This window comes from Saimiri boliviensis, chromosome 15 (genome assembly GCF_048565385.1).
Source record: "Saimiri boliviensis isolate mSaiBol1 chromosome 15, mSaiBol1.pri, whole genome shotgun sequence".
Classification (NCBI taxonomy): Eukaryota; Metazoa; Chordata; class Mammalia; order Primates; family Cebidae; genus Saimiri; species Saimiri boliviensis.
The window spans coordinates 6,053,056-6,079,101 of NC_133463.1; the positions used below are offsets into that span (position 1 = coordinate 6,053,056).

The 26,046-nt window shown below is 37.4% G+C and overlaps 1 protein-coding gene across 4 annotated transcripts in view; it reads right to left on the reverse strand.

Moving 5' to 3' along the window:
• PCMTD1 (protein-L-isoaspartate (D-aspartate) O-methyltransferase domain containing 1) overlaps positions 1-26,046 on the reverse strand; it is a 157,115-nt gene that overhangs the window by 102,910 nt on the left and 28,159 nt on the right. For 2 of the 4 annotated variants that reach the window (XM_074386649.1, XM_010351604.3), the window contains exons 1-2: positions 12,729-14,704; positions 10,738-11,139 (exon numbers count right to left, since the gene is read on the reverse strand). In XM_074386649.1, coding sequence (XP_074242750.1) covers positions 10,738-11,044 — 307 coding nt within the window. In that variant the 5' untranslated portion in view covers positions 11,045-11,139; positions 12,729-14,704. Of the gene's footprint in view, positions 1-10,737; positions 11,140-12,728; positions 14,705-19,197; positions 24,836-26,046 lie in introns of those variants that run through there. The other 2 variants (XM_074386648.1, XM_010351602.3) reach the window with 2 other exon arrangements.

Sequence of the window (26,046 nt, forward strand, 5' to 3'; positions counted from 1 at the left end):
ATGTTCAAAGTAAATTAAAAAGAAAAATAAATTAATAAAAGGTAGAATTTAAATAGAAATGTCACCAATATCTCATTTATTTAGAATATGATTATACAATTTGCATGTATTAAGTGTATGATAAAAAATATAATGCAATGCTGATCATTATAAGAGAATGAACCAGAACATTAAAAAAGTATACATAGCTGCTTCTGAGAAAGGAGGCTAAGAGATCTAGGGTAGTAAGGAAACATTTTGATTATTATATGCTGTTGCATAAAGTGCGTTTTAACCATTTGCATGTATAACTTTTTCAATTAAAAAGCAATGGGCTACTGAAAGATTTTTTTTTAAAGAGCGTAAGTGTTCAAATAAATAAATAACATATAGCTAATAGAAAGATACAAGTTGTCAAGGGAAAAATGTGAAATAATATCCAAAATATGATGATGTTAACAGGCCAAGTGAAGCATAAATTTGACTGAACTCCAATGTTATTTCGTATTTGCCAGTGTGAGGATTTTTCTATGCAATAAAGGGCTTAATTTTTGTAACATATATGCTTTTAAAAAAAGAAAATGTTGACCTTTAATAGCTACATATTAAAGAGAACATGGAAACATACAGCGAAGTCAAAGTTTATTAAAACAAATACAGTTATTAGAAATACCTAGGTATCTTACATAAGAAATGTTTTAAGGTTGACAAACCCCCACTGAGAACAGTAACAAATATAGTAAAATCTAGACTGCTTTCAAGTTTTCAAATCACATTCACTGCACTCATCAGAGTACTTTTCTAATAACTGGATCTAATCTAGTTCATTTATCATTTACCAATCAGTCAAGAACACAAACTTGTACATAAAAGTCAGTAATTATTAGGTTTAGGCAGTAAGTGTCCATGCAATTCCAATTTTTTAATTTGTATCTATGTCCACCCCATGTAACGTCCAACAGATTGACAGTGTGGTGCTGGTGTGTAGAAGACTGAGGCAGACCAAAGAAACCTGAGAGTTCCACACTGCATCTGAATGAAGTTCACTGTGCCTTTAGTATTTTGTGTAAAGCTAACTTACAGAACACAGCCACAGACAAAAAGTACTTTATAACAGGAGGAGTTCTAAAGATGAAATAATCCATCATTTCAGCTGAGGACTCTGAGGTCAAAATACTGGTGTGGTGAGACAGATTAAAGGTCAGATATCTTGCTTTCCAAATCCCAGTTCCTCCTCTTAACTGTTGTATAATCTGAGACCACTCAGTCACTGTAAGACCAGTTCCCACTATATAAAAGGAGTCTCTGGGAAAAAAATCATTAAATTATGTAAAAGTACTTTGCACACTATAATGTAATGGACAAATTGTTGTTAAAAATTATGATGCGCTCTCTCCCCATATACAGAAACAGTTAGTTGTAGAAGCATAATTATAAGCTATATAAGTCGTTCTCAACCCTGACTGTATATTAGAATAACCTGGAAATTTCTAATTTTTAAAAGTAGATTAAATTTAATTTGATTTAAACTGTAAATCCCTGGGTCCTACCCACAAACAGATGAAAAGGAATCTCTCACTGTGATCCAGGGTCTGCAGATAATCCTAACATCCAACTGAGTTGAGCAGTGCTAGCTACCCCTCCTAATTATTATAAAGCCCAATCTAAATTATTTTTTAAAATCTGCTTTGAGCTATCCAAATCTCTGTTCTCATTATAGTAAAACAACATCAAGAGTTAACAGCTAAAAGTATTTCAGCTAAACTAAGTATTTACCACAAGGGGGAGTAGGTGGATCAATCATTAGGTTTCTATGAAGCTAATATAAACTCAAAGAGAATTAAAAATATAAATATAAAAGGATCTTTCGGCAAATTATAATGATATTTCATTACTAATTTTAGTTATATAAAATAAGGCATCTTTGTGAAGATTTACAAGCAACTTTGGCAGCATTCAGGAACAGTCACAGGTAAAAGTTGACAGGAATAGGTTTCACTCCAAGAATATCCTGCGGTATAATGTACAAAAATAAAACAGACCAAAAGGTGAATAAAGGAAAAAGGAGAAAAGCAATCAGCAAAAGACTAAGTAATCATTAACTAGACAATTAAGAGAAGTTGTTCCAATATAGTCCCACATATTAAAATACATTTAATTTCTTACGGTTTCTCTCATCCAACTATATCACATTGGGAAAAACATCAAGCACTGTCAAACTTGTCCTGAGTCTTGCCATGTTAGCTTAGCCATTCTGAAGCTAATAAGATTAGACCTTGTTCTCTGCTCTCCAGGTTTGAAAAAAGCATTATGAAACAAGCCCTGGAATTTACCAGAGACAAGATCCAGTTCCTCAGGTTCCTCTCAAGACTATGGCTATGTAAATGCTACTCTCTTATCTCACATGAATCTTAGAAATATGTTTACATGAGATCTCAAAGTATTGGCTTAACAGTAACAGAAATGGAACCAAAGCCCTAAGTAAACCATATCTCTAAAATGTCCAAATATCAAGAAAAGATGTCACTATTAGTTCATTTACATATTTCTACCCAATGTGCTGATAATAATCAAGATGAATAGGTCAAGAACAACCAATGACTATATCTTAATGTGCACAATGGAATACTAGAGACTAAATTTCTAACGCAGCAAATTCAATAAGCTGAGAAAAAAACGCATTCAGGTATAATATAATACAGAATAATTTAAAAAGCTCATTTAAACAGCTTCAGATTTTGACTCAAATTCTTCTTAATGCAATCATTTTCTCTGGAAGACATTTTCATCCACTCTTTCATTCCACTGCACATTTATTTGTGAAGTACATGAAGATTTCTGGAACCAGCATGGTGACAGTCACATACTCAATAAATATTTATTAGACTAAATGAAGAACAGCCAATAAGATTAACACCACACTTTTATTGCTAGTTCAGAAGCATCATGTACAAGGGTAGGAGATGTGTCTTGAACACTTCTGTATCCACAGCAGCTGGCGCAGGGTCTAATATAATACTTCTTTAAAGAATGATGAAGTTCATAAATGTAGCTATGGTCCCAAATTTTAAAAGGTTCACAACGAAGACTGAAACAAATGATATTCACAAAGCATAAAAATATTTTTCATGTCTTGATTTTAAAACAATGCATGAGCAAAAATAAAAAAAATATGTTAAATCTGTATTATCTGATGGTAGGAAATGATGCATGCCATAGAAGTAAATGCTATGATGAAGTACATTGCATTCAAAATTAATTTCTTATTAATTTTAGTTGTTTGATAGAAATCTGTCAAAATTCAACTAACATTTTCCTTTTATTCCTAAACAATTTGCTTCTGACTTCAAGCCAACTATCATCGCTATAAAGCCTTATGTACATGCAAAAACTGCAGTGTTATCAGAGCTCTGTGCAGTTATCGTCAAAGTGGGGAGGCAACTAAGTAAGCTACAGGAGAGGAAGAGAAAGAAAATATTTCAATGTATGCGTCTATTGACACTTTTGAATTTTTCAGCCCTGTGATTATGTTACCCACTTCCCAATAAAATTAGAAGAGAGACTGGTACTCAAGTTTCCGCGTTACGCAATTTAGAAGAAAAAAGTACTCTTCACCAAGAAAGGAAACAGAGAAGGAAGAAAGAGAATTCGTTGAACTTTTTGTCATGTGTGAAAGAGGGCAGGAAAAAAAAACAGTTGGGGACAGGCTGAACTTCTGGAATCTTCTGTATACTGAAGAAGAAACAAGATGCAGGTACCACATGTTTAAGTACCCAGCTTGGAAGATCAAGAGTGTCCAGTGCTCAGCTGACAGACTTTGGAGGCAGAAATCTATGAATCCTTTGCATGTGGATGTTCCTTGAAGAAAGAAGAAAGATTCACCCTTCACTACAGGATAAATCCAAAGTTGTTCCCTAAAAAGGACAAAGCCTTTATAAACATAACTAACACACTGCTATATAAAACCCAAGGAAACAATTTTTGGCAAGGGGGTGGGAGGGTAGCCTGGCTGACCCTGCAGGAACCTAACCCAGAGAGAATGCAAAAGTGGGTTCCAGACGAGACCAAGAGTTCCAGCGGACCAAGCAGCCCTGCCAACTCCAGCCAACCTGGCTCCAATCCGAGGCACTCAGTCCAACATCCTAGGAAGACTGTGTCAGCCTAGGAAAAGCTGTGTCACAGAAAAAGAAAGACAATTCCGTGGGTGCTAGCTTCTACGTGGGGAGATACAGATTCACAAATTTTACACTTAAGGAAACAAATTCAGGAAGATTTAGTACTTAAAGTAACAATCAATTCACATTATTTACTGTATAAAAGTTACGTTCTAAAAAATACATCAAACATTGAATTAGCAAAAAAAATGAACAATTGCTCCTTAGGAAAATATGTACATATACAAATATATAAAATAGATTATAATATTAAATCCTGAGAACTCCTCCCGGTAGAGACGACATTATTTCACAAAAGAGAAAATAAACTTAAGAAGTGTTAGTGACTTGCCTGAGCCACCCCACGAACTGTTGCCAGAATTGGGATTCAAGCCATCAACAGGCCCCAGTGAAGACTGGAGCTTGTGACATGTGCTGGCCTCTCCCCTCTCAATCCTTCGGTCATTTCTGTATGACCACAGAGACAAGAAGGCAGAAAGTGCTTCACTTTATCCCACCTCGCCTAGGAAGATGCCAGGCAGGAGACTCAGATTTTGTGTTCCTCTCTGCAGGCTCGCAAGGAATCATGAAAGCAGTGTGAGTTTGATTTGGGGGTTTCAAATAAGTATTAGTAAGTAAGTGAATTCTCAAGAGACAAAATTTCCAAATAGTAAAAACTGGCTGTTATTTGTTATATAGACAATCTTGGTTGAGAAACAGTTAATCACAAAGATAAAACTCAAGATGCTCAGCTCAGGGAAACCCCTAAGCCACTTCACATCACTAGAGAAATTTCCTCCTAACTTCTAAGACTAGCATGAAAAAACATCATCAGAAGAAATTACTAAGAAAACTTTGTAAAACCTGTATTGCTTCCTAATATTTATCACTTTTGTTATTTACTATTTGTTACCCTGTAATCAGCACTAATATTATCCATAAACATAAAATCACCTGAGTATTGATTTTCAGAGGTAGCAGCAATGAAGGAGGTGCTTGACAGTAATGTCTTCTACTCCACAACCAGTATAAGTGAGAGGGAGAAAAAAAAAAAATCTGAGAAATAGAACAGTGGTGGCAGCTCCCTATAGAGCACACGGGCAGAAGAAAGGACGCCCAGAAATCTAACTAACACTAAGAAGTAATAGCTCAAATAGTTAAGAGTTTTATGAATTTCATAACATGTCATTAGTCTAAAATAAAAGGTTTTCACAACAGATTTGCTCACAGAGTCCCAAATAAATCACATATCAGGAACAGATGGGTGGTCAATGGTGGCTCACACCTGTAATCCCAGCACTTTGGGAATCCAAGGCAGGGGGATCATGAGGTCAGGAGATTGAGACCATCCTGGCCAACATGATGAAACCCTGTCTCTACAAAAAATTAGCTGGGCGTGGTGGCGTACGCCTGTAGTCCCAGCTACTTGGGAGGCTGAGCCAGGAGAATCGCTTGAACCCAGGAGGCAGAGGTTGCAGTGAGCAGAGATGGCGCCACTGCACTCCAGCCTGGCAACAGAGAGAGACTCCATCTCAAAAAAAGAAAATCGAACAGATTAATTCCTAAAAATGAAAAAAACCAGGGTCAGGCGTGGTGGCTCACACCTGTAACCCAGCACTTTGGGAGACCAAGGTGGGCAGATGACGTAAGGTCAGAAGTTCGAGATCAGTCTGGCCAACACGGCAAAACCCCGTCTCTACTGAAAATACAAAAAAACAACAACAACAACAACCCAAATATAAATATATATAGCCAAGTGTGGTGGTGAGCACCTGTAGTCCCAGCTATTCAGGAGGCTGAGACAGGAGAACCAACTGAACCCAGGAGGCAGAGGCTGCAGTGAGCCAACATCGCACTGCTGCACTCCAGCCAGACAGTGCAAGACTCAGTCTCAAAAAAAAAAAAAAAACTTCCTTAAAAAAAAAGTACAACAGAAGATAGAGGAAAAAATGGGTTTGGTTTGATGCAGAAAACAGAGTCTACCTTACAGAAAAACCCTGATACCTGCCAAATGTGTCTTATCTCAGCAAGAAAGAGAGGGTACGGGACGGGGGGACTGACCACCCGGGATCCCCCTCATCTTTTGGTCTAAAGTAAGCTAATAAAGAAGATTCTTTAAGAGGCACTTTAAAAAACGAAGTAACAAGTATTAGTGAGGTTGTGAAGAAACCAGAACCTCGCATAACCTTGGTAGGAATATAAAATGGTACAGCCACTCCAGAAAACACTGTTCATCTCTTAAAAACAAACACAGATCAGCAATTCAACTCTTTAAGAATCTACCTAAGAGACATGAAAATGTATATCCACACAAAGATTTGTATATAAATGCTCATAACAGCATTATGTATAATGCCCAAAAACTAGTAACTCAAATGCCCACTAACTGGTGAATGGATACACAAAATGTAGTGTATATGATGAAACAGCATTCAGCCATAAAAAGGAATAAAATACTCAGACATGCTACAGCATGAATGAACCTTGAAAATGTAATGCTAAGTAAAAGAAGCTAGATTCAGAAGACCATATATTGTATGGTTTCATGTATATGAAATGTCCAGAAAAGGCAAATCTATAGAGACAGAAGGTAGGTAACTGGCTGTCAGGGACTGGCTGTGTACTGGTAGTGGCTGCAACTGGGCATGGAAGAATCTTTTTAGCTAGTGGAAGTGTCTTCAAACTAGACTGTGGTCATGTCTGCACTACTCCGTAAACCTAACTAAAAATCATTGAATTGTACTCTTAAATGAGTAAACTTAATGGTATGCGAATCACACCTCAGTAGAGGGAGAACCAGCAACAGAGGCTACGCATAGTATGTATCACCATGCAGGCAAAGGAGAGACAGCAGGAGCTCTGAGGTCAAAGGCAAAAAAGGTTAGCCGAGTAAGGACCATTTAATGTCCTATGACAAAGAAAGAGTGTAGAGGTCAAACGTGATGGCAGCAGATGGCTTACCTAATGCTTCTGAACGATATGGCAACTGCAGGTTATGGCAGTAAGGTTCCTGCCTGTCAGCTGTTCCACCGTTAGGAACGAATGTTGTAGCACCCAGGCCGTAGCATCCATAGTGCTGGATGGCACTGGCAGCCTCCCCAGAGTCAGTCCTATGGACTAGGAAACTAGGCAAGAGACTAAAAGAAAGTCATTAGGAGGGATGAATCTATATATTACAGGTTTTGTAAGATACCTAGAATTTTTATATTATGAGTTATAAAAGAAAATGGAAATTATTAACTAAGTAAAAAGGATCAGGATTTAGAATCCCTACCTGAATCCAAAGAGTGTGTCAGAATAACTTGCTTTTGTGGTTTTGATACTCAATTCAGTTATGGAAAGCAGAGGTAAAGTACAGATGTGGGAGGCTGCTTGTTTTGCATCCTATTTTGCAATGGAATTCCCTAAGAATGAAAAGACAGTACTGAGAGGAGAATCAATTAAGTACTATATCTTTATGAAAACCCTTAGTTCAAGGAAAATATTTAAGGAGAATCAAGCAGGACATGAAGATTAGCTTCAATTCGAAATTCAAAAACATGATTCAATGAGAAATCTTAGGAGTTGGAGTGATCTATTCTCCACTGTCTTGGATAAAAGTAAATTTATGAATAATTGCTTTAAGTGTGCTTTAATGATTAGAGATTTTCTGAAGAAAACCCAATACAAAAATCAGACATGCATAGCTAGTCAGGAGGCTGAGGTGGGAGAATCACTGGAACCCAGGAGGTAGAGGCTGCAGTGAGCCAAGACCATTATACCACACTCCAGCCTGGGCAAGAGTGTGAGACCCTATCTAAAAATAAATGAACGAATTAATAATAAAAGAAGAATCGAACTTAGTCTCACTGAATAACAAAAGCTCTATATAATAATTATAGCTCATCCTCTACAATTGTGTTTCTGGAGTGAAATGGAAATTTCCCAAGGGGTTTCTTCCTTAACTGTGTTACCGAATCACAGATGCCAAGCTCTCCCTGCTTCAGCCAGGACTCCCGCAGTGTTTACTTCTGAGTATGTCGTCCAATAGGACCCACTGTCTATGGGGAGCACTGTCATCCCCATCTTGTGGGAAGAGAAACATGGCTAAGCCATAGTGTTGTAGTTTTTTGTTTTTAAGAAAGAAAGAACTTCTGTTAATAAAGCGGCTGTGAAGCAGCAGAGCCAAATTCGATTCATTATACTACGATAGTCACAGGGAGCCTGTGAGCACTCTCCTCTAGATCCAGTCCTAAGTGATTTTTATGGATGGATACCTTCCCCTCCAATACATAAAACACACACAAAACACAAACTAAAAAAAGAGAGCAGGGTAAAAAAGATAAAGTTTCCTCAGAAGCCTGGTGAACTTAAGATTTGTCAGCTATAATCATAGTTTACAGACTATTGTTTCTGCTTCTCCTTCTTTAAAATAATCTTTCTCATCAATGGAATATTCCTAACTAAAATAAGAACAGCTGTATCTTGGTCTTAACTAAGCAGGGTCACACAAAGATAAATCCTGGAATAGTTTGGAGGAGCCACTGCCATGTATGTAACTAAACCTCCATGACTCCCTAGAGCCTTGTAACAGGAGGAACCTGTGACTGTAGGTCATTTACACAATGGTCTCTTTCCCCACACTGCCCATGACAGGGACTGAAAGACATTCATGATACAATAAGTTTGACATCTGCCAACAGGTGCCATCTGGCCACAGAAATCTAATCTCTTGGAGCCTGGGAGCAGGCAATGAGTCTTAAGAAGGCAACCTCATTGCTGGCAAGATTGCAAATTATGATACATACCTCCCCCCACCCCAAGTTTGGCTAGATTGACCTCCCTCAGCACGAGCCAGTTGGCACATATTACAAGTGGAAGACAGAATAAACAGGCACTTTCAGGCTGGCCAAACATGGTATAAGGCTTGGACGCCAGCCCAGACTTGCCAGAGCTGGTTAGGAAATGTTCAAGGATAGCAATACCCATTTTTTTTAAAGCAGCAGCTCTCCCTACTCTCCCCTCTAGGTTTTGCAGACTGTCTCAACCCCAGATATTCCTTTTTCAAAGAACCTAGTGATAGAAGTGACATACATCTGGAAGTTCCAACCTGTTAAGAAATTACTGTCTCAGGACAGGGAGGAGTGCCAAATTTAAATGTAAGCTTCTAAACTTCTCTTTAGTGATGAAAATCAGTAATTTTCCTATCACTTTTGCGCAGTTTTTATACATTAGGAACTAACCCAGTTACGGAATGAAAGGCTTCCATCCCCACTCTTTTAAATGAAACAGATGGGAAGTTCCATGACTAATAGAGTAAGGAGCTACCTAGCGTATAGGGAGAAAATTTCAGACCTTAGTATACCTTAGAAGTCACATAATGTGACCACATAATTTAGTGTCCAAACTCAGACACTTCAAGGAATGAAAGGACATTATTAATACTGATGCTAGAATAACAGGGATAAAGTAGGACTCCCTCAGCACACTGGAACAGAGAGTCACCCTCCTAGAGGATATGTCATTCTCTATTTAAAATTCCTCAATAACTTCCCATCACTTTAGAATGAATTTTACACCACATTCTCATCCTTATTAACTTAGGCATGTACCTCAACTACAGTAACTATCAGACTAGATGAAGGTAGTTGATTTTCTTACTTCTTCTCACACCCCACGTCCCTAAATAATGCTCTATTTTAATGTATGTCTCACAGTAGCGGCCAGTGAATGTGACAGTTGATCTAAATGGCTTGGTAAACTTCATGGTTGGTCATCTGCCATCCAACATAATGTCTTACAGCAGATTGCCTTCCGTCCATGCCTCTTTCACCTATACTCCGTATTACTCACTTGTCACTTCCAAGATAACTGACTTTCAGGCAAGTCATTTAACCTCCCTGTGCCTTCGTCTACTTGCCCATCTAACAAGATTAATAATACTATGTACTTCAAGGGAGTATTAGGAACACTGAATGAGTTACCACACACACACTGCTTTAAACAATACCTAGCATTTAACACCCAGTACGCACTTTGAGGGCAGAAATCTTAGTCCCTTTAGATCACCAGCACATGCACACACCAGCAACAATGCCTGACAGAGCAAACACTTGAAAAGTATGCTGAATGCTTAATGAGATAGACTTCTTTCTTCTCCATTATTCTCCAGTCCCTTGCTTTGCCCCAACAGAGCGACATCTTATATATCCCACATATTCCTGTCTCTCTAACAAAAACCTGGCACAATGCTTTTAGATAACCATCAAACTTTATATGCCAGAAGACAGAACACTCTCCCTGAAATAGATTAAATATCACTCCTGAGTTTCCTGCCTACTAGTTGCTTGACTTTAAGTACAGACCATGACTAACAGAGAATAGTTAGTTCCCAGAGCTACTGAAAGTTGAGGACTACATGTGGGAACTAACAGGGTCAGGGCTGGGAATGAAAAAAGATAACTACTACCTTGTGTTTTCACATCTAAGTAAGGAAAATACCTACATTGAGTATACACATTCAAACATACACAAACTGTACACAAAGTTACAAATCCTATAAATCATAAAACATAATACAAAATAGGCTTACTTTTAAAAATAGAATTTTACAAAATAAAATTACCTAAAATTAAGCCCACCATTGTACTTAAATATCCGGTTCCACTTCCCAGGTTAAGAAAAGACAATCCTGGTTGAAGTTTCAATGCTTCCATAACTTCAGAATAAATGCAAGGTGCTGACAAGTGGATGTTTCCATGCTTCCAGGCTAAGTCTTTGTAAGCATTGTCTCTGTAGCCTTCCAAATAGTAATCTCCACGATCAATCGCTCTGAAGGCTTGCTCCACTCTTTCAGTACGGATATACTGAGCTTCTTTTAAATTATCAATTAAGTCATCATTATCTTCCCCAGCACTCACAGCTCCTCCCATGATAGTATTCAAATCAAATCATAAATTTAAAAATGAAATAAAATTAGTAGAAATGGCTTCCAATATTGCACTTGATTTCCAAAAATAAATTAATCCTGGAAGGGAAGAACAAAAATAAACAGGTTTAAATTAATGCTCAAAAGCAAAATAACTCCAGTTTATTTAATGTATGTCATTATAATTAATCATTTCTCATGGAAATATTCTGCTCCAGGCAGTGTTAAACTCCTTAACTATATTATTTTGTTTAATTTTTACAGTAACCACAAAAAATAACTTATATGATCTCATCCGTACAGATGGGAAAACTGGAACACAAGAAGTCAAGTCAGTCACCTAGTACCGTGAGGCTCATTACAGTGGCCACTAGTCACACATGGCTACCTCAACCTAAATTAATGAAAATTAAATACAATTTAAAATTCCATTAGTCAACCTACCTATATTTTCCATATTTTAAGCGCTTAATAGCTACTTGTAGCTAGTGGCTACCATTCTAGACAGTGCTGCTCTGGAAAGTGACTGCCAGGAATTGGTCTCAGGTCTTTAGAGTCAGAAACCATGCTGGTTTTTTGTTTGGTTTTATTTTGTTTAAGACAGAGTCTCACTCTGTCACCCAGGCTGCAGTGCGGTGGCACGATCTTGGCTCATCCCCTCCCGGGCTTACGTATTCTTTCCACCTCAGCCTCCCAAGTAGCTGGGATTACAGGCGCATGCCACCACGCTCAGCTAATTTTTGTATTTTTTTGTAGAGGCGGGGTTTCACCATGTTGCCCAAGGTAGTCTCAAACTCCTTAGCTCAAGAGATCAATCCACTTTGGCCTCCCAAAGTGCTGGGACTACCAGAGCCAGCCACCACACCTGACCTCCATTCCTTCAATCACTGAGCCACGCTGGCTTCTTTATAATATAGTCATTCTAGTTTAATTTTAAAAATTAGTTTATTTTAAATTCCTGAACTTAAAAACCTCTAACAATTCAAAAATGCACTACATAAATTTAAAATGTTAACACAAAGAATAACATATTACTCAATCACTGAACATAAAATGCAAAATAAACAAACCCAGACTCAGTTTATTAATGTACTCATGTGCCCTCTCTCTGTTTTGTTTGGTAAACTTTGCTGTGATAGAGACCACAAATTTTATTAATGAAGAACTTCAACAGTCCAAGCACTAGAACGTGTTTAATACACACACACACACACACACACACACACACACACACACAGACACTGAACTTCTTTAACAGATTAAACTCAGATCTGAATAGAAACGTAAGTGCAACCTGAGGAAACTAAAAAAATTTCAAAACATAATACCAAATACACAATTTAAGCTTCATTCGACTAGCTAATAAGTAAATTAACATATCAATTTCTAAATTAATAAATCAGTAGAAGAGAGAAGTGTGAAATGAAATACCCATGGCCAGTAACAAGAGTTATGACAGTTAACTCTGGCAAGAATACTCTAACCCTTGACACTAGAGAAGCATACCAATTAGGGTCTCAGATCTATTTCCCGGGTCCTCAGACCCCTGGCACCGCCGGGGCAGCTCTCCCCACAGAGCCCGTCATACAGTCTTTGTCTGTACCCCTCTGTCCTGTCCTACAATTGCCTTAAGAACTTTTGGAGTAGAGGAAACACTGTGAATTCACATTTAATTCATTCAAACTCACATATAAAAAGCTGGCTGGCTCCAGCACTTCCAATCCTCAAAAATATAAAAGTACAAGGGTTTACAGCACCCTTCTCCTCAATGAATGTATTTTGTAGAATGTAGTGCAATGGGAGATGTCAATTCACTATTCCTTCAACAGGTCTTAGCTGTGGCATCTCGACTTGCTGAGTCCAACTGTAGCATTTCAAGAATTTTTTTTTTTTAAATAACATGGCTTTTAAGCACAAGTCAGTCAACTTTTTCATTTGGCACTCAGTGAATCTCTTCCTAAGGTGAAAAAAAAAATGGATATATTACAGTAGGAGATAGTCTCTGTCAGCACTCAGTGTGGCATCTGTCTATGGATTTCATAAGAATAATTCTGACTACACAGATATTTAGCAAACTGCTGTACTGTAAATGCCACAATTTACTAGAAAAATTATTCCCTCTGCGTAGGCCCTAGGGCTTAAGAAGGATCTGACCCTTCTAAGATCCTTGTGAATTCCATTAAATTCAAAATTATCATAGCCAAACAATTATCCTAGCAAAACAATCAATCAAACATGGTCTTTACTAGACAGCTCATATTCTTGGTGAGAAAAAGGCAAGAGGAAGAATCAAATAAGTAAGAACTACCACCATCTACTAACAACCACTGTACTGAGTGTGTTATTTGTAGCTCATTAAAAATTACTATAAGCCAGGCCAGGCATGGTGGCTCACACCAGTAATCCCAGCACTTTGGAAGGTCAAGGTGGGCGGATCACTTGAAGCCAGAAGTTCAAAACCAACTTGGCCAGCATGGTGGAATCCTGTCTCAACTAAACATACAAAAGTTAGCCAGATGCGTTAGCTCCTGTCTGAAATCCCAGCACTTTGGAAGGTCAAGGCAGGTGGATCACTTGAGGTCAGGAGTTAAAGACCAGTCTACCGAACATGGTGAAGCCCTGTCACTACTAAAAATAGAAAAAAATTAGCTGGGTGTGGTGGCATACAGTTGTAGTCCCAGCTACTCAGGAGGCTGAGCCAGGAGAATCACTTAAACTTGGGAGGCAGAGGTTGCAATGAGCCGAGACTGCACCATTGCACTCCAGTCTGGGCAACAGAGATTTCCTCTCAAAAAAAAAAAAAAAAAAAAAAATATCCAATCAAATGACTGTATGGATTTTAAAAACAATGACTGAATGGCTTAGAAAAGCAAGATCCAACAATATGCTGCCTATGAAAACTCACTTTAGCCTCAGAACACACACAGACTGAGAATAAAGGGACGAAAAATGATAATCCAAAGAGAGCAGGGATGACCATACTTCCATCACACAAAACAGACTTTAGGTCAAAACTGTAAAATGAGACAAAGAAGGGCATTATTTTATGTTCTGTTGAGGGGAACAGAAATAATTTTAAATATACATGCAGGTAATATTGGAGCACCTAAATATATAAAAAAAATTTTAATAGTTCTGAATGATGAGATCAACTGCAATACAGTAATAGCAGAGGACTTCAATACTCCGCATTCAACAACAGACAAATTATCCAGACAGAAACAGTGGACTTGAATAATGCTTTAGACTAAAGGAATCTAACAGACATATACAGAACATTCTATCCAACAGCAACTGAATACTCAATTTCTCTCCAGTGAACATGGAACATTTTCCAGGATATATTATATGTTTGTTTACAAAACAAGTCTTAATAACTTTAAGACTGAAGTTACATCAAATAGCTTTTCTAATCATAACGGAATGAAACAGAAATCAGTAACAGGAAGAATTTTGGGACATTCACAAATACCTAGAAATAAAAAACATGCTCCTCAAAACCAGTTGGTCAAAGAAATTGAAAAATAAATAAAAATATCTTTAGACAAAGGAAAACAGACAACATATAACTTATGAGATGCATCAAAACAGTTCTAAAAGGGAAGTTTACAGCAATAAATTTCTATATCAAAAGAGAGTAAAGATCTCAAATAAATTCAAGAAACTAGAGAAAAAAGAACAATTAAACCCCAAATTAGGAGAAGAAATGAAATAATGAAGATCCAGAATAAAAATAGATAAAACAGAGAATAGAAAAAAAACAGAAAAAAGATTAGTAAAGCTAAGAGTTGGCTCTTTAAAAAGATAAATAAAATCAACAAACTTTTAGCAAACTAAGAAAAAAAGAAGGCTCTAACAATAAGTCAGAAACAAAAGAGGAAATACCACAACTCAGAAGATACCACGGAAGTACAAAGGATTGTAAGACACTATGAACAATTATCCATCAACAAACTGGATAACCTAGAATAAATTCCTGGAAATGTACAGCCTACCAAAGTTGAATCAAGAAGGAAAAGAAAATATGAACAGACCAGTAACAAGCACGAAGATTGAATCAATAATTAAGAAATCTCCCATCAAAGAAAAGCCCAGCACTAGATGCCTCAAGGTAAAATTATAACAGACATTTGAAGAACTAATACCAATTCCTTCTCAAACCCTTCCAAAAACTCAAAGTGAAGAGAATACCTACAAAATCCATTTACAGAGCCAGTATAGCTAGACTGAACCTTGATACTGAAGCTAGGCAAGGACACTACAAGTAAATAACAGGCTAATATCCCTGATGAACATATTTGCAAAAATCCTCAACAAAATACTAGCTAACCAAATTCAACAGAACATTAAAAGGATCATTCACAACCAAGGGAGATTTACACCTGGGATACAATGATTGTTGAATACACGCAAATCTATAATGTGATACACCGTATTAGCAAAATGAGGACAAAAACTCTATGATCATTTCAACAGATGCAGAAAAAGCAGTTCACAAAATTCAATATCCCTTCATGATAAAAACCCTCAGTTAATTAGACATAGAGGAAAGATACCTCAACATAATAAAGGCTATACATGAAAAGCCCACAACAAACATACTCGATGGAAAAGTGGAAAGGTTTTCCTCTAAGATCAGGAATAAGAATATCTATTACCACTTCTATTCAACACAGAACAAAGTTCCAGCTGGAACAATTAGACAAGAAAAAGAAATAAAAGACATCTAAATAAGAAAGCAAAAATTGAAAATACTTCTGTTAACTGATAACATATATATTAGAAAATTCTAAAGACCTACCAAAAAACTGTTAGAACACGTAAACAAAATCAGTAAAGTTGCAGGGTACAAAATCAACATACAAAAGTCAGTAGCATTTCTTTACACTAACAACAAACTATCTGAAAAAATAAATTAAGAAATCAATCCCATTCAGGACATCAAAAAACATATCTAAAAGTAAACCTTAACCCAGAAGGTGAAAGATTTGTATATTAAACACTATAAAATATTGAAAGAAACTAAGACAACACAAATAAATGGAAAGATGTCCCATGTTCATGGACTCAAAGAAATAATAGTTAAAATGTCCATACTACCAAAAGTGGTTTACAGATTCAGCATAATCATATTAAAATTCCAATGATATTTTTCACAAAAATAGAAAACAATCCTAAAGTTTGTATGTAATCATATACGCAAAAAGTAGAAAACCAGAGGTATTACATTATCTGACTTCAAAATTTATTACAAAGCTATAGTAATCAAAGCAGCATGGAACTGACATAAAAACAGACACAATGACGAAACTAAATAGACAGAGAGACCAGAAATAAACTCCACAAATTTATGGTCAATTGATTTTCAACCAAGATACCAAGAACACAAAATGAAGAAAGCACAGTCCCTTCAATAAGTGCTGCTGGGAAAACTGGATATCCACAAGCAGAAGAATAAAATTGAATCCTTATCTCACAGCACATACAAAAATCAACTCAAAGCAGTTTAAAGATTCTAAATATAAGACCTGAAACTGTGTAACTATTAGAAGAAAACATAAGGGAAATGCTCCATTACATTGGTCTGGGCAAAGATTTCTTGGATATGACCCTAAAAGCATAGACAACAAAAGCAAAAATAAATGGGATTATATAAAACTAGAAAGCCTCTGTACAGTAATGCTTTACGAATTGTTTACAAACAGTAAAGTGAAGTGATAACACATATTGGGGGGAAAAAAAAAAAAAAAAAAAAAAAAACACTGTAAACCAGACATCTGATAAGAGATTGCAAACCATACATCTGATAAGGGATTAAGATCCAAAATATGAAATGAACTCAACTGAATAGCAAGAAAACAAATACGCCAAGCAAAAAACAAACCAAAGACCAAATAAACAATTCTCAAGATATATAAACAGCCAATGCATATGAAAAATGGTCATCAGAGAAATGCAAATTAAAACCACAATGAGATATCACTTTATACCTGTCAGAATGGCCATTATCAAAAAGACAAAAGATAACAAGTATTGGCAAGGTTGTAGAGAAAAGAAAATTCTTGAGAACTGTTAGTGGAAATGTAAATACATACAGCTACCATGAAAAACAGTATGCCTCCTCAAAAAACTAAAAACAGAATTATCCTATGATCCAGTAATACCACTTCCGAGTCTATATGCAAAAAAAACTGAAATCAGTATGTCAAAGACATCTACATTCCCATGTTCACTACAGCATTGTTCACAATACACAGATATGTAAGCAAGCTGGGCATCCATCATCAGATAAATGGATAAAGAAAATGGTATATTATGTTTATGGTATATAGATACAGATACACAGGTATACATATAATGGATTACCATTCAGCCTTTAAAAGGAGGATAATTCTGTCATTCATCACAACATGGATGAATCTGGAAGACATTATACTAAGTGAGATAACACGATCATAGAAAGACAAATACCACATGATCTCCCTCATATGTGGAACTAAAATGGTTGAACTAACAGAAGTAGAGAGTAGAATGATGATTACCAGAGGCTAGGGCAGGCAGGTAGGTGGGGAAAGGAGAAATGCTGATTAAAAGGCACAAAGTTTCCCCCAGACAGAAGAAATATGCTTCGGTAATCTGTCCAGAATGGTGACTATAACAAATCATAATGCACTGCATTATCTCGAAATTGCTGAAACAGTAAATTTTCAATGTTTTCACCATACAACATGACAGCTTTGTGAGGTAATTTTTTTAATTGGCCTGATTTAATCATTTCACACCGTAAACATCTATCAAAAAATCATATTGCACCTAAATATACAATTATTATTTGCTAATTAAAAATTAAATAGGATTTTAAGGAAAAACCAAAACTACAGAATAAAGGGAATATGATTATATTACTTAGTATGAGGGGTGTGAAAGAATGACACACTGTTTACATAGTCAAAATACTATAAGCATAATTGCTTATTTAGTTCCAATATTTATTTAATCACACTGGGAGGATGATAAGAGGAAAAGAGGGGCATGGGAGCTAAAATCTCATCTATGGTGACAGAAAGTAAATGCTGCTCAAAGGTAATGAATAAAAAGGAAAAGCAGCATCTTCGTTAGCAATGTGTAGATTAAACAGCTAATGTGTTAAGTTCCTGCCGGAATGTGAGCCTGAGGGTGAAAACAGGTGAAGCCAGGGAATGCTATGCTTTGGCATCAAGGCTTGCGGTATCTTTACTTTACAAACTGTGTTACCTGCATTATTTGAACAAAATTTACAAGTAAAGGTAAAATTAAAGGGGTTATAGAGAGCACATGAAGTATAATAAAGCCACATGGAGAAGAATTTTCTAAGGAATAAAAATACATTTAATAAGACAGTCTAGGGCAGATAAATAAAGATGCAGAAAGAGAAGATTTTTTATTAGTAAACAAATAATAACTTACACCACACCAAAGAGTTTCACAGATAGAGCTCTTTTTACCACATACATTATTTGTGAATGTGGAAACTGAATTACTATAAATTACATTTTTATAATACTCACTTATTTTATAATGTGCCTTTGCAGAAAACATGAAAATAATGTAAAATTTAAATCTTCATAATGCTAGCATTCAAAGAACGACTGTCATTACTAACTTTTAAGCAACCACATACTTGGTTTTTTTAAACACATAACTGTTATCATATTGTATATATTGTTCAGGACTTTCACTTAACAAACCTTAAGCATTTCCTAATGCTATAAGACATTCTTTCCAAACTGAGAAGTATAATATCTTAGAACATGGATACACTAGCATACAACCAATTCTCCCATTGGTAGACTACGAATAATCAGTATAATCAATATTGGAATTGATTGTAACAGACGTACACTTGAGAAGCTTGTAAATCAAAGTCTGTAGTGAATATTGTGATAATAATAATCCTGTAACTTGAAATATACATTTTTTATGAAAGTAAAATAAACACTGATAAAAAGCCAGTGTGGCACTGGGTCATCAGTGACTGCCATTTGTTACTTCTAAGATAATCTCATCTCAATCATGGAAAAGTACCAAATACAGTCAAGAAACCAAGGCCTAGTCATGGTTCCATAGATAACATTGCCGTACAGATCTGGCCAAATCCCCAGAATGTCATTTCCTCACCTGTGAAATAAAAAGGATATATTCCACAGCTCCTAAGGTCCCTCAGTGCTCTGATTTCCATGTTATTTCAGCACTGGTCAAATCTGCACTTCAATATAATCAAGTTTTAGTTATCTAGCAATAGCTGCTGTCCATGTCTTGGCATTTCTGTCATTTTGGTCACAATTTTTACTGCCTCACTCCTGCCATTTTCTCTTCCACAAAGAACAATTTTAGGAGTGTTTGAGTCCTTCACTAAACAATAAAAGCAAGGAATTTGAAAGAAGAAAATGGTAAACGTAGAAAAAGATAAAATGTCAGAACAGAATAAAAGACTGAACAACGTAAGCAGTTACATAGTTATGTCTGTTTCAGAAGGAAGTCATCATGTTTACTCACAAAACACAATTTCACTCCTTGGTATTTTTCTCTCTATTGTGTGTTGGGTAGGGGGTGCACAGAAAATAAAGGGTATCTTCACATATGCACACCTGAAAGTATCTGCAAAGTGTTCCAAATGTTTCTTGCCATTATTCCAAAATTTAGAATTGTGACTTCAATCTATTTGGTTTTAGGAAAGAACTGGCAGAGGCCCCATACAACATTATGGTGTTTCTCAGGCAGCTTCCGAGTGCCTTATGGAGGGGAAAGTGCCGACGAATTAAAGGAGGTGGGAAGCAGACTGACGGCAGACAGATGTTGCAAGGTGTGAGGAGAACAAAATGAATGCTGACTCTCTTTCCTCCTAGCACCCAGAGGGAAGCAGTCAAGTGCTTCTTGCTGCTCCTTTCTCTGCAAAAGTGAGGACTAAGCTCACTCAGCTCTAGAGGGAAGCTCACTCACCAGTGAGCCAAAGAAAACACATGAACAAAGAATGTCCCTCACGTCCTCAAAGCTTGTCATGGGACTTACAGGCCAAGAATACTTTAAGCACAGAGGCAACTATACAGGGGAAAATTTTTGTCTCAGTGATGGGGCTGATAAAGAGGTATGATTAAATATGAAGAATTACGAAAGAAAATAAATGGCTCAACAAAGGTTCGCTACTCGCTTGCCAAAAGCCGCCAAGAACCTCTACTTCACTCTGTATTTGATGATGAATACAAGCCTTAAATTTTGTTTAGTAGTGTTAGCATATAGCAGCAATTTCCTGTGTGCCTACTACATGATGCAGCAGGTGTGCTCCAGTTCTTCACCATCCTCCTATGAAGAGGCATGAGAGCAAACGGAAGCTCACAGGCCTTGAATAACTGAACCGCGACTCAAAGCCAGGCTGTGAAGCTATGAAACCCTCCTGACACAGAATAATTTGCTAAGAGGCTCCTGACCCATAATTCAAAACTAAACTTTTCATCAACTTTTAGCTGAAAAAATGTTCAATTCACCTCTGTCTCTTTCAATCTCCCATTTTTTCCCCTCCCTTTTAGTACTCTCAGCTTCAAAGGAAGAATGAAGCAGCTGAGGAGAGGAAGAGCATCAGATGTCATTTATTGGTCATGCACCTCAGGCAAATTACTTAATGTGATCTCCAGTTTCCTTATCTATAAAATAAAAATAAGAATTACCACATCATAAATTTGTGATGATTAAATAGTACACATAATGTTCCTAACATATAGATTTCCAATAAATACCAACTTTCTTTCATTTCTATGACAGAAAGGGTACATTCTCAACTTCCATTGTTAAGCACCGAAGCCTGGAAAGGGAAAACCAACCAACCCTGCTTCTCAAATTCAGCAAAGCTTTCACCTACAGACCTCCTTAACAATGAACTAAGAGTAGAAATGGAAATCCTCAAGTTAGAGGGGTCTAAAAGAAAAAAGGCAAGGACCGTATCTACAGAAAAGTGTGGAAGAATACCTACATTCACACACAAGTTGACCGCAAGAGAGCAGTTACAGTGAAGAAAAGACAACACAGTATCTTGTGCCATGCTCTGGGCCATCAACTGTGCCGAAGGGCCTAAATTAAGAGTAGCTGCCCTTCCATGCTCACAGGGCATCTCAGAAGGAAGGATGAGTTTGCCCAGGCTAAGGCAGTAGTCAGATACCGAACCTCTGTGGTTTAAGTTCCGTCTCACTAACTTTTGCCCTGGCTAATACTTTTTCCTCTAATAGAACATTTGTTACACAATTTAGCAAAAATTGTCTTGTAAAGATTCCTTCCGTTCCATATATTTTCTGTCCAGACTGTAAACTCACTGAAGAGAAAAATAACATCTTATATTTAATATATTTATCACAGTTGCATAGTCTTAGCAAATATCTAAGAAACAACTGTCGACTAAGTGTAAAACATTGTGAAAGTCAGTTCTAGTTTTCTACTTTGGAAAGTCATTTCAAATTTCAGCGCTCCCAATGGCTACAGCCAAGTCGAAGTACTACATGTTTTCTCCTGTATTCTCCTGACTATCTTCTTCTCCTACCCCTCCAATTCAATACTACAAATAACTTTTTTAAAAGAAGTTCTCTTGGAAGCATCCACGTAATACATTTTGATACTTGGCAAGTTTTAAGATGTAGTTTCCAACATCCCCCACAAACTTTAAATTTTTATATTCCCATTTGCTGAAGAACAGTGTGAACTCCAAGAGAGAGAAACAGTAGATGGAAGTTTGTGACAGTTTAGCGTATAATATTTGAAGTGATAAAATAACACATAAAACTTTAAAGGACAGCATACGAGGCTCATCTAGCTGAAATTCTATTATTTTGAAAGTTACAGGACTTTATGGATCCCCAAAGTCTGTCCTCCTCTCCCTTTTACTCAAACATCTGAACACACGACCTTTTCAAACTGTATGACCACACGTATCTCCCTAAACGCACTGCATGTAACCAACATCCTCCACATGCAAAGTTCCCCATATCTCTGAGTTAACAAAATTAATCTTCAGCGAATAACAGCCTCCTATTTAAGGATTACTGCTTAGTATTATCTGGATTTTTCAAGACACAGAAGTGCTACACTAACCATCTTTAATATTGATATATATATATATATATAATTGTTAAGGAGATACATATATATATATGTATCTCATGAGAGCGGCAGCCTAGAAAAACCTTTAAAAACAAAAGTTGTTCACTTCTTCTAACTCAGGAAAAGTCTAAACAAAAATATGTTCACTAAGTGGCAACAGTTCTTAGGATGTACCAAGATCAACAGGGAAGCATGATTTTAAAAAAACACACATTTTCAGCTCCTCTTGGGTCAGATTTTCACAGTTGGGCTTATTTTATTTGAAAAGATATGAATTTATAAAGAACAATATTCGAAGACAAGAACATTACAAGGAAAACTTGCACAACTGGGGACTACCCATCACCACTTCAGATGATCTGTATCTGTTCCCTTCCATGCATATGCCATAAAATAAACCAAAATGTGAGCTCATACCAAACATATTCTTTCTATATATTAATGTACTGTGGAATGCAAAGGCTGGCCTTGTCACACTATATGATTTTAAGTCATTATTTTTTCCGGCTTTGTTTTCTTCACCTGCAAAATAAAGTCATTACATCAATCTCTATGACTCCTTTAAGAACTTTCAAAAAATCTAGGCTTATTTACTTATTTACAAAGACATACATAAGTTAACTACAAAGTTTTTGGACTTACAAAATGGCATCTTTCCAAAGTCCAAAATGCTCATTTTATCTATAGATGAACACTATTAAAAAGCTGTATGAAACAAAATACCTAAAGTATTATTCCTAAGTTTTCAAAGCACTTTAACATCAACTCACACAATTTCTTAAGTATCATAGGAATAGAGGCAGGATGGGTAGTATTACCTGCAGCATACAAACAAAAACAGACTGAGAAAGAGTAAATTACTTGTTCTGGATTTCCCATACAATAAAGAGATATTTCAATCTTTTCATACATCTTATGAACTACTAAGAATATTATCAGAAAGAAGAAAACACCACAAAAAAAGTCTGAGACCCCTGAGAAACGCACACTTAAAAAATATATATTACAGTTTAATTTCATTTACTGGAGCAAATAATTCTATCCCTACTTTTCCTAATGAACCAGAGAAATCTTAAACAGTTCTTGAAAAGGTACTGTCATCATCAAATCATAGTAATGGTATAGGCTCTAAAGTGCTCGCAAGGATATAGCTTTAATATTGTCCCAACCCGAATCCCATGTTGAATGGTGCTCCCCAATGCAGGCAGTGGTTGGATTGCGGGAGTGGATCCTTCATGTCTTGGTGCTGTCCTCATGACAGTGAGTTCTCCTGAGATCCAGTTGTTTAAAAGTATAAGGCACCTCCTGCCACTCTCTCCTGCTCCTGCTTTGGCCATGTGACCTGACCTGCTTGCTCGCGCTTCACCTTCCAGCATGAGTAAAAGCTTCCTGAGGTCTCCCCAAAAGCCAAACAGATGTCAGCACCCCACTTCCTGTAAAGCCTGCCGAACCATGAGCCAAGCAAATCTCTTTTCTTTAAAATTACCCAGTCTCATAAATCTTACTTCCTTACAGCAATGCAAGAGATGAACCTTAAAATGATTAATCTGTCATCAATGAGTCAAAAAACTCACTTAACACCATCCAAGCTGAGTAACCAAAAAGCTTATGAAAGCTTTTTAAACTACACTATAGAACATCCTGCCCAGCTACATTTAACAACTTCTTCACCATCAACCAGTAAGTTAAGAAAGACACAGGCGCACTGGGGAAAGACTTTAAAATAATGGTTTTGGGTCCCAGAGACAGTCTTTTCTCCAGAAAATTAGTCTCTTAAATGGTTAGTGTATTTCCAATAAAATGTTTAAAAATTGGGGAGGCAGCACCAAGATGGCCGAGAGGAGGCAACACCGGAATGCGGCTCCCAGCAAGTGAGACCAGAGGGCTGGAGGACTTCGCGACTCCAAGTGAGGTGCCGGAATGCGGCTCCCAGCAAGTGAGACCAGAGGGCTGGAGGACTTCGCGACTCCAAGTGAGGTGTCGGGTTTGTTTCCGGGGACTGGGAGGATTCTGAAAATAGCCCAGGGTAGGAGCCAAAGCAGGGCAAGAGCCACCCAGGGAGAATGAACCAAGACAGGGCAGGGTGCGTCCCCACCTGGAACGTGCAGCCGACTCAGAGAGTCGGGGAACTTCACCCCCTCAGTGTTCCGATTGGGATCCTGTGCTTACCTCATCCCTCCTGCAACCCACAGTCCACGAGAGTCCCATCAGACTGAGGGGTGCCATGTTGTCAACGCAAATCTGAGTGACAGCTCCCACCTGGCACCACAAGCTGTCATCAGGACATGGGCGGAAGTTTGGACTAATGCCAGCAGGACGGAACAACTCATCCCACAGAAAGAGGCAGAGTTGAAAGCAGGGAAATAGGTCATAAGGCCTGACAGGCCCCACCCCAACAAAACTGAAACTGAAGCATGCGCTCCAGAGAGCGAATACACCAGTTTGACCTCAACCAGGAAGATGGAGCTCAAGGAAAGAGAGTCAGGAGGGCAGGGCTAATTTCATCTGCAAACCAACCCCTGGGGAAAGACCACGCACCCAGCAACCTGGCTGAATCCAAGGCAGCCCAGCAGCGCCTCTACAGGCCACCAAAGATATAGGCCCAACCACAACAGAAAGGATGTCCACTCAGATTTCTCCTGAAATCACCAACTTCAAAGATCAAAGGGAGTTAAATCCATGCAGATGGTGGGGAAAAAAAAAAAAAAAAAAAAAAAAACAGCACAAAAAGGATGAAGCCTTCAAAGACCAGAATACCTTTTCCCCTCCCAGGGATCACAACTCGTCACCATCAAGGGAACAAAACAAGACAGAAAATGTGTGTGACAAATTGACAGAAGCAGGCTTCAGAAGGTGGATAATACCAAAATTCTCTGAGTTAAAAGACCATGTTCTAACCCAATGCAAAGAAACTAAGAACCTTGAAAAAATGTTAGACGAAATGCTAACTAGAATAACCAGCTTAGAGAGGAACATAAATGACTTGATGGAGCTGAAAAACACAGCACGAGAACTTCATGAGGCATGCACAAGTTTCAACAGCCAAATCGATCAAGCAGAAGAAAGGATATCAGAGACAGAAGATCAAATCAATGAAATAAAACTAGAAGGCAAGATTAGAGAAAAAAGTGAAAATAAATGAACAAAGCCTCCAAGAACTATAGGATTATGTCAAAAGGCCTAATCTACGCTTGATCAGCATACCTGAATGTGATGGGAAGAATGAATCCATGCTGGAAAACACTCTTCAGGATATTATCCAAGAGAACTTACCCAACCTAACAAGGCAGGCCAATATTCAAGTCCAGGAAATACAGAGACCACCACAAAGATATTCCTCAAGAAGAGTAACCCCAAGGCACATAAGATTCACCAGGGTTGAAATGAAGGAAAAAAATCCTAAGGGCAGCCAGAGAGAAAGGTCAAGTCACCCACTAAGGAAAGACCATCAGACTCACAGCGGATCTCTTGGCAGAAACTCTACAAGCAAGAAAGGAGTGGGGGGGGGGGGGGGCTAATATTCAACACCCTTAAAGAAAAGAACTTTCAACACAGAATTTCACATCCAGCCAAACTAAGCTTCATAAGGGAAGGAGAAATAAAAATCCTTTACACACAAGCAATTGCTGAGAGATTTTGTCTCTACAAAACATGCCTTACAAGAACTCCTGAAGGAAGTACTAAACATGGAAAGGAACAATCAGTACCAGCCCCACTGCAAAAATGTACCAAACGGTAAAGAACAATGACGCAATGAAGAAACAACATCAACTAACGGGCAAAACCACCAGCCAGTAACAAAATGACAGGATCAAATTCACACATAACAATATTAACGTTGAATGTAAATGGCCTAAATGCCCCAAGACATAGACTGGCAAACTG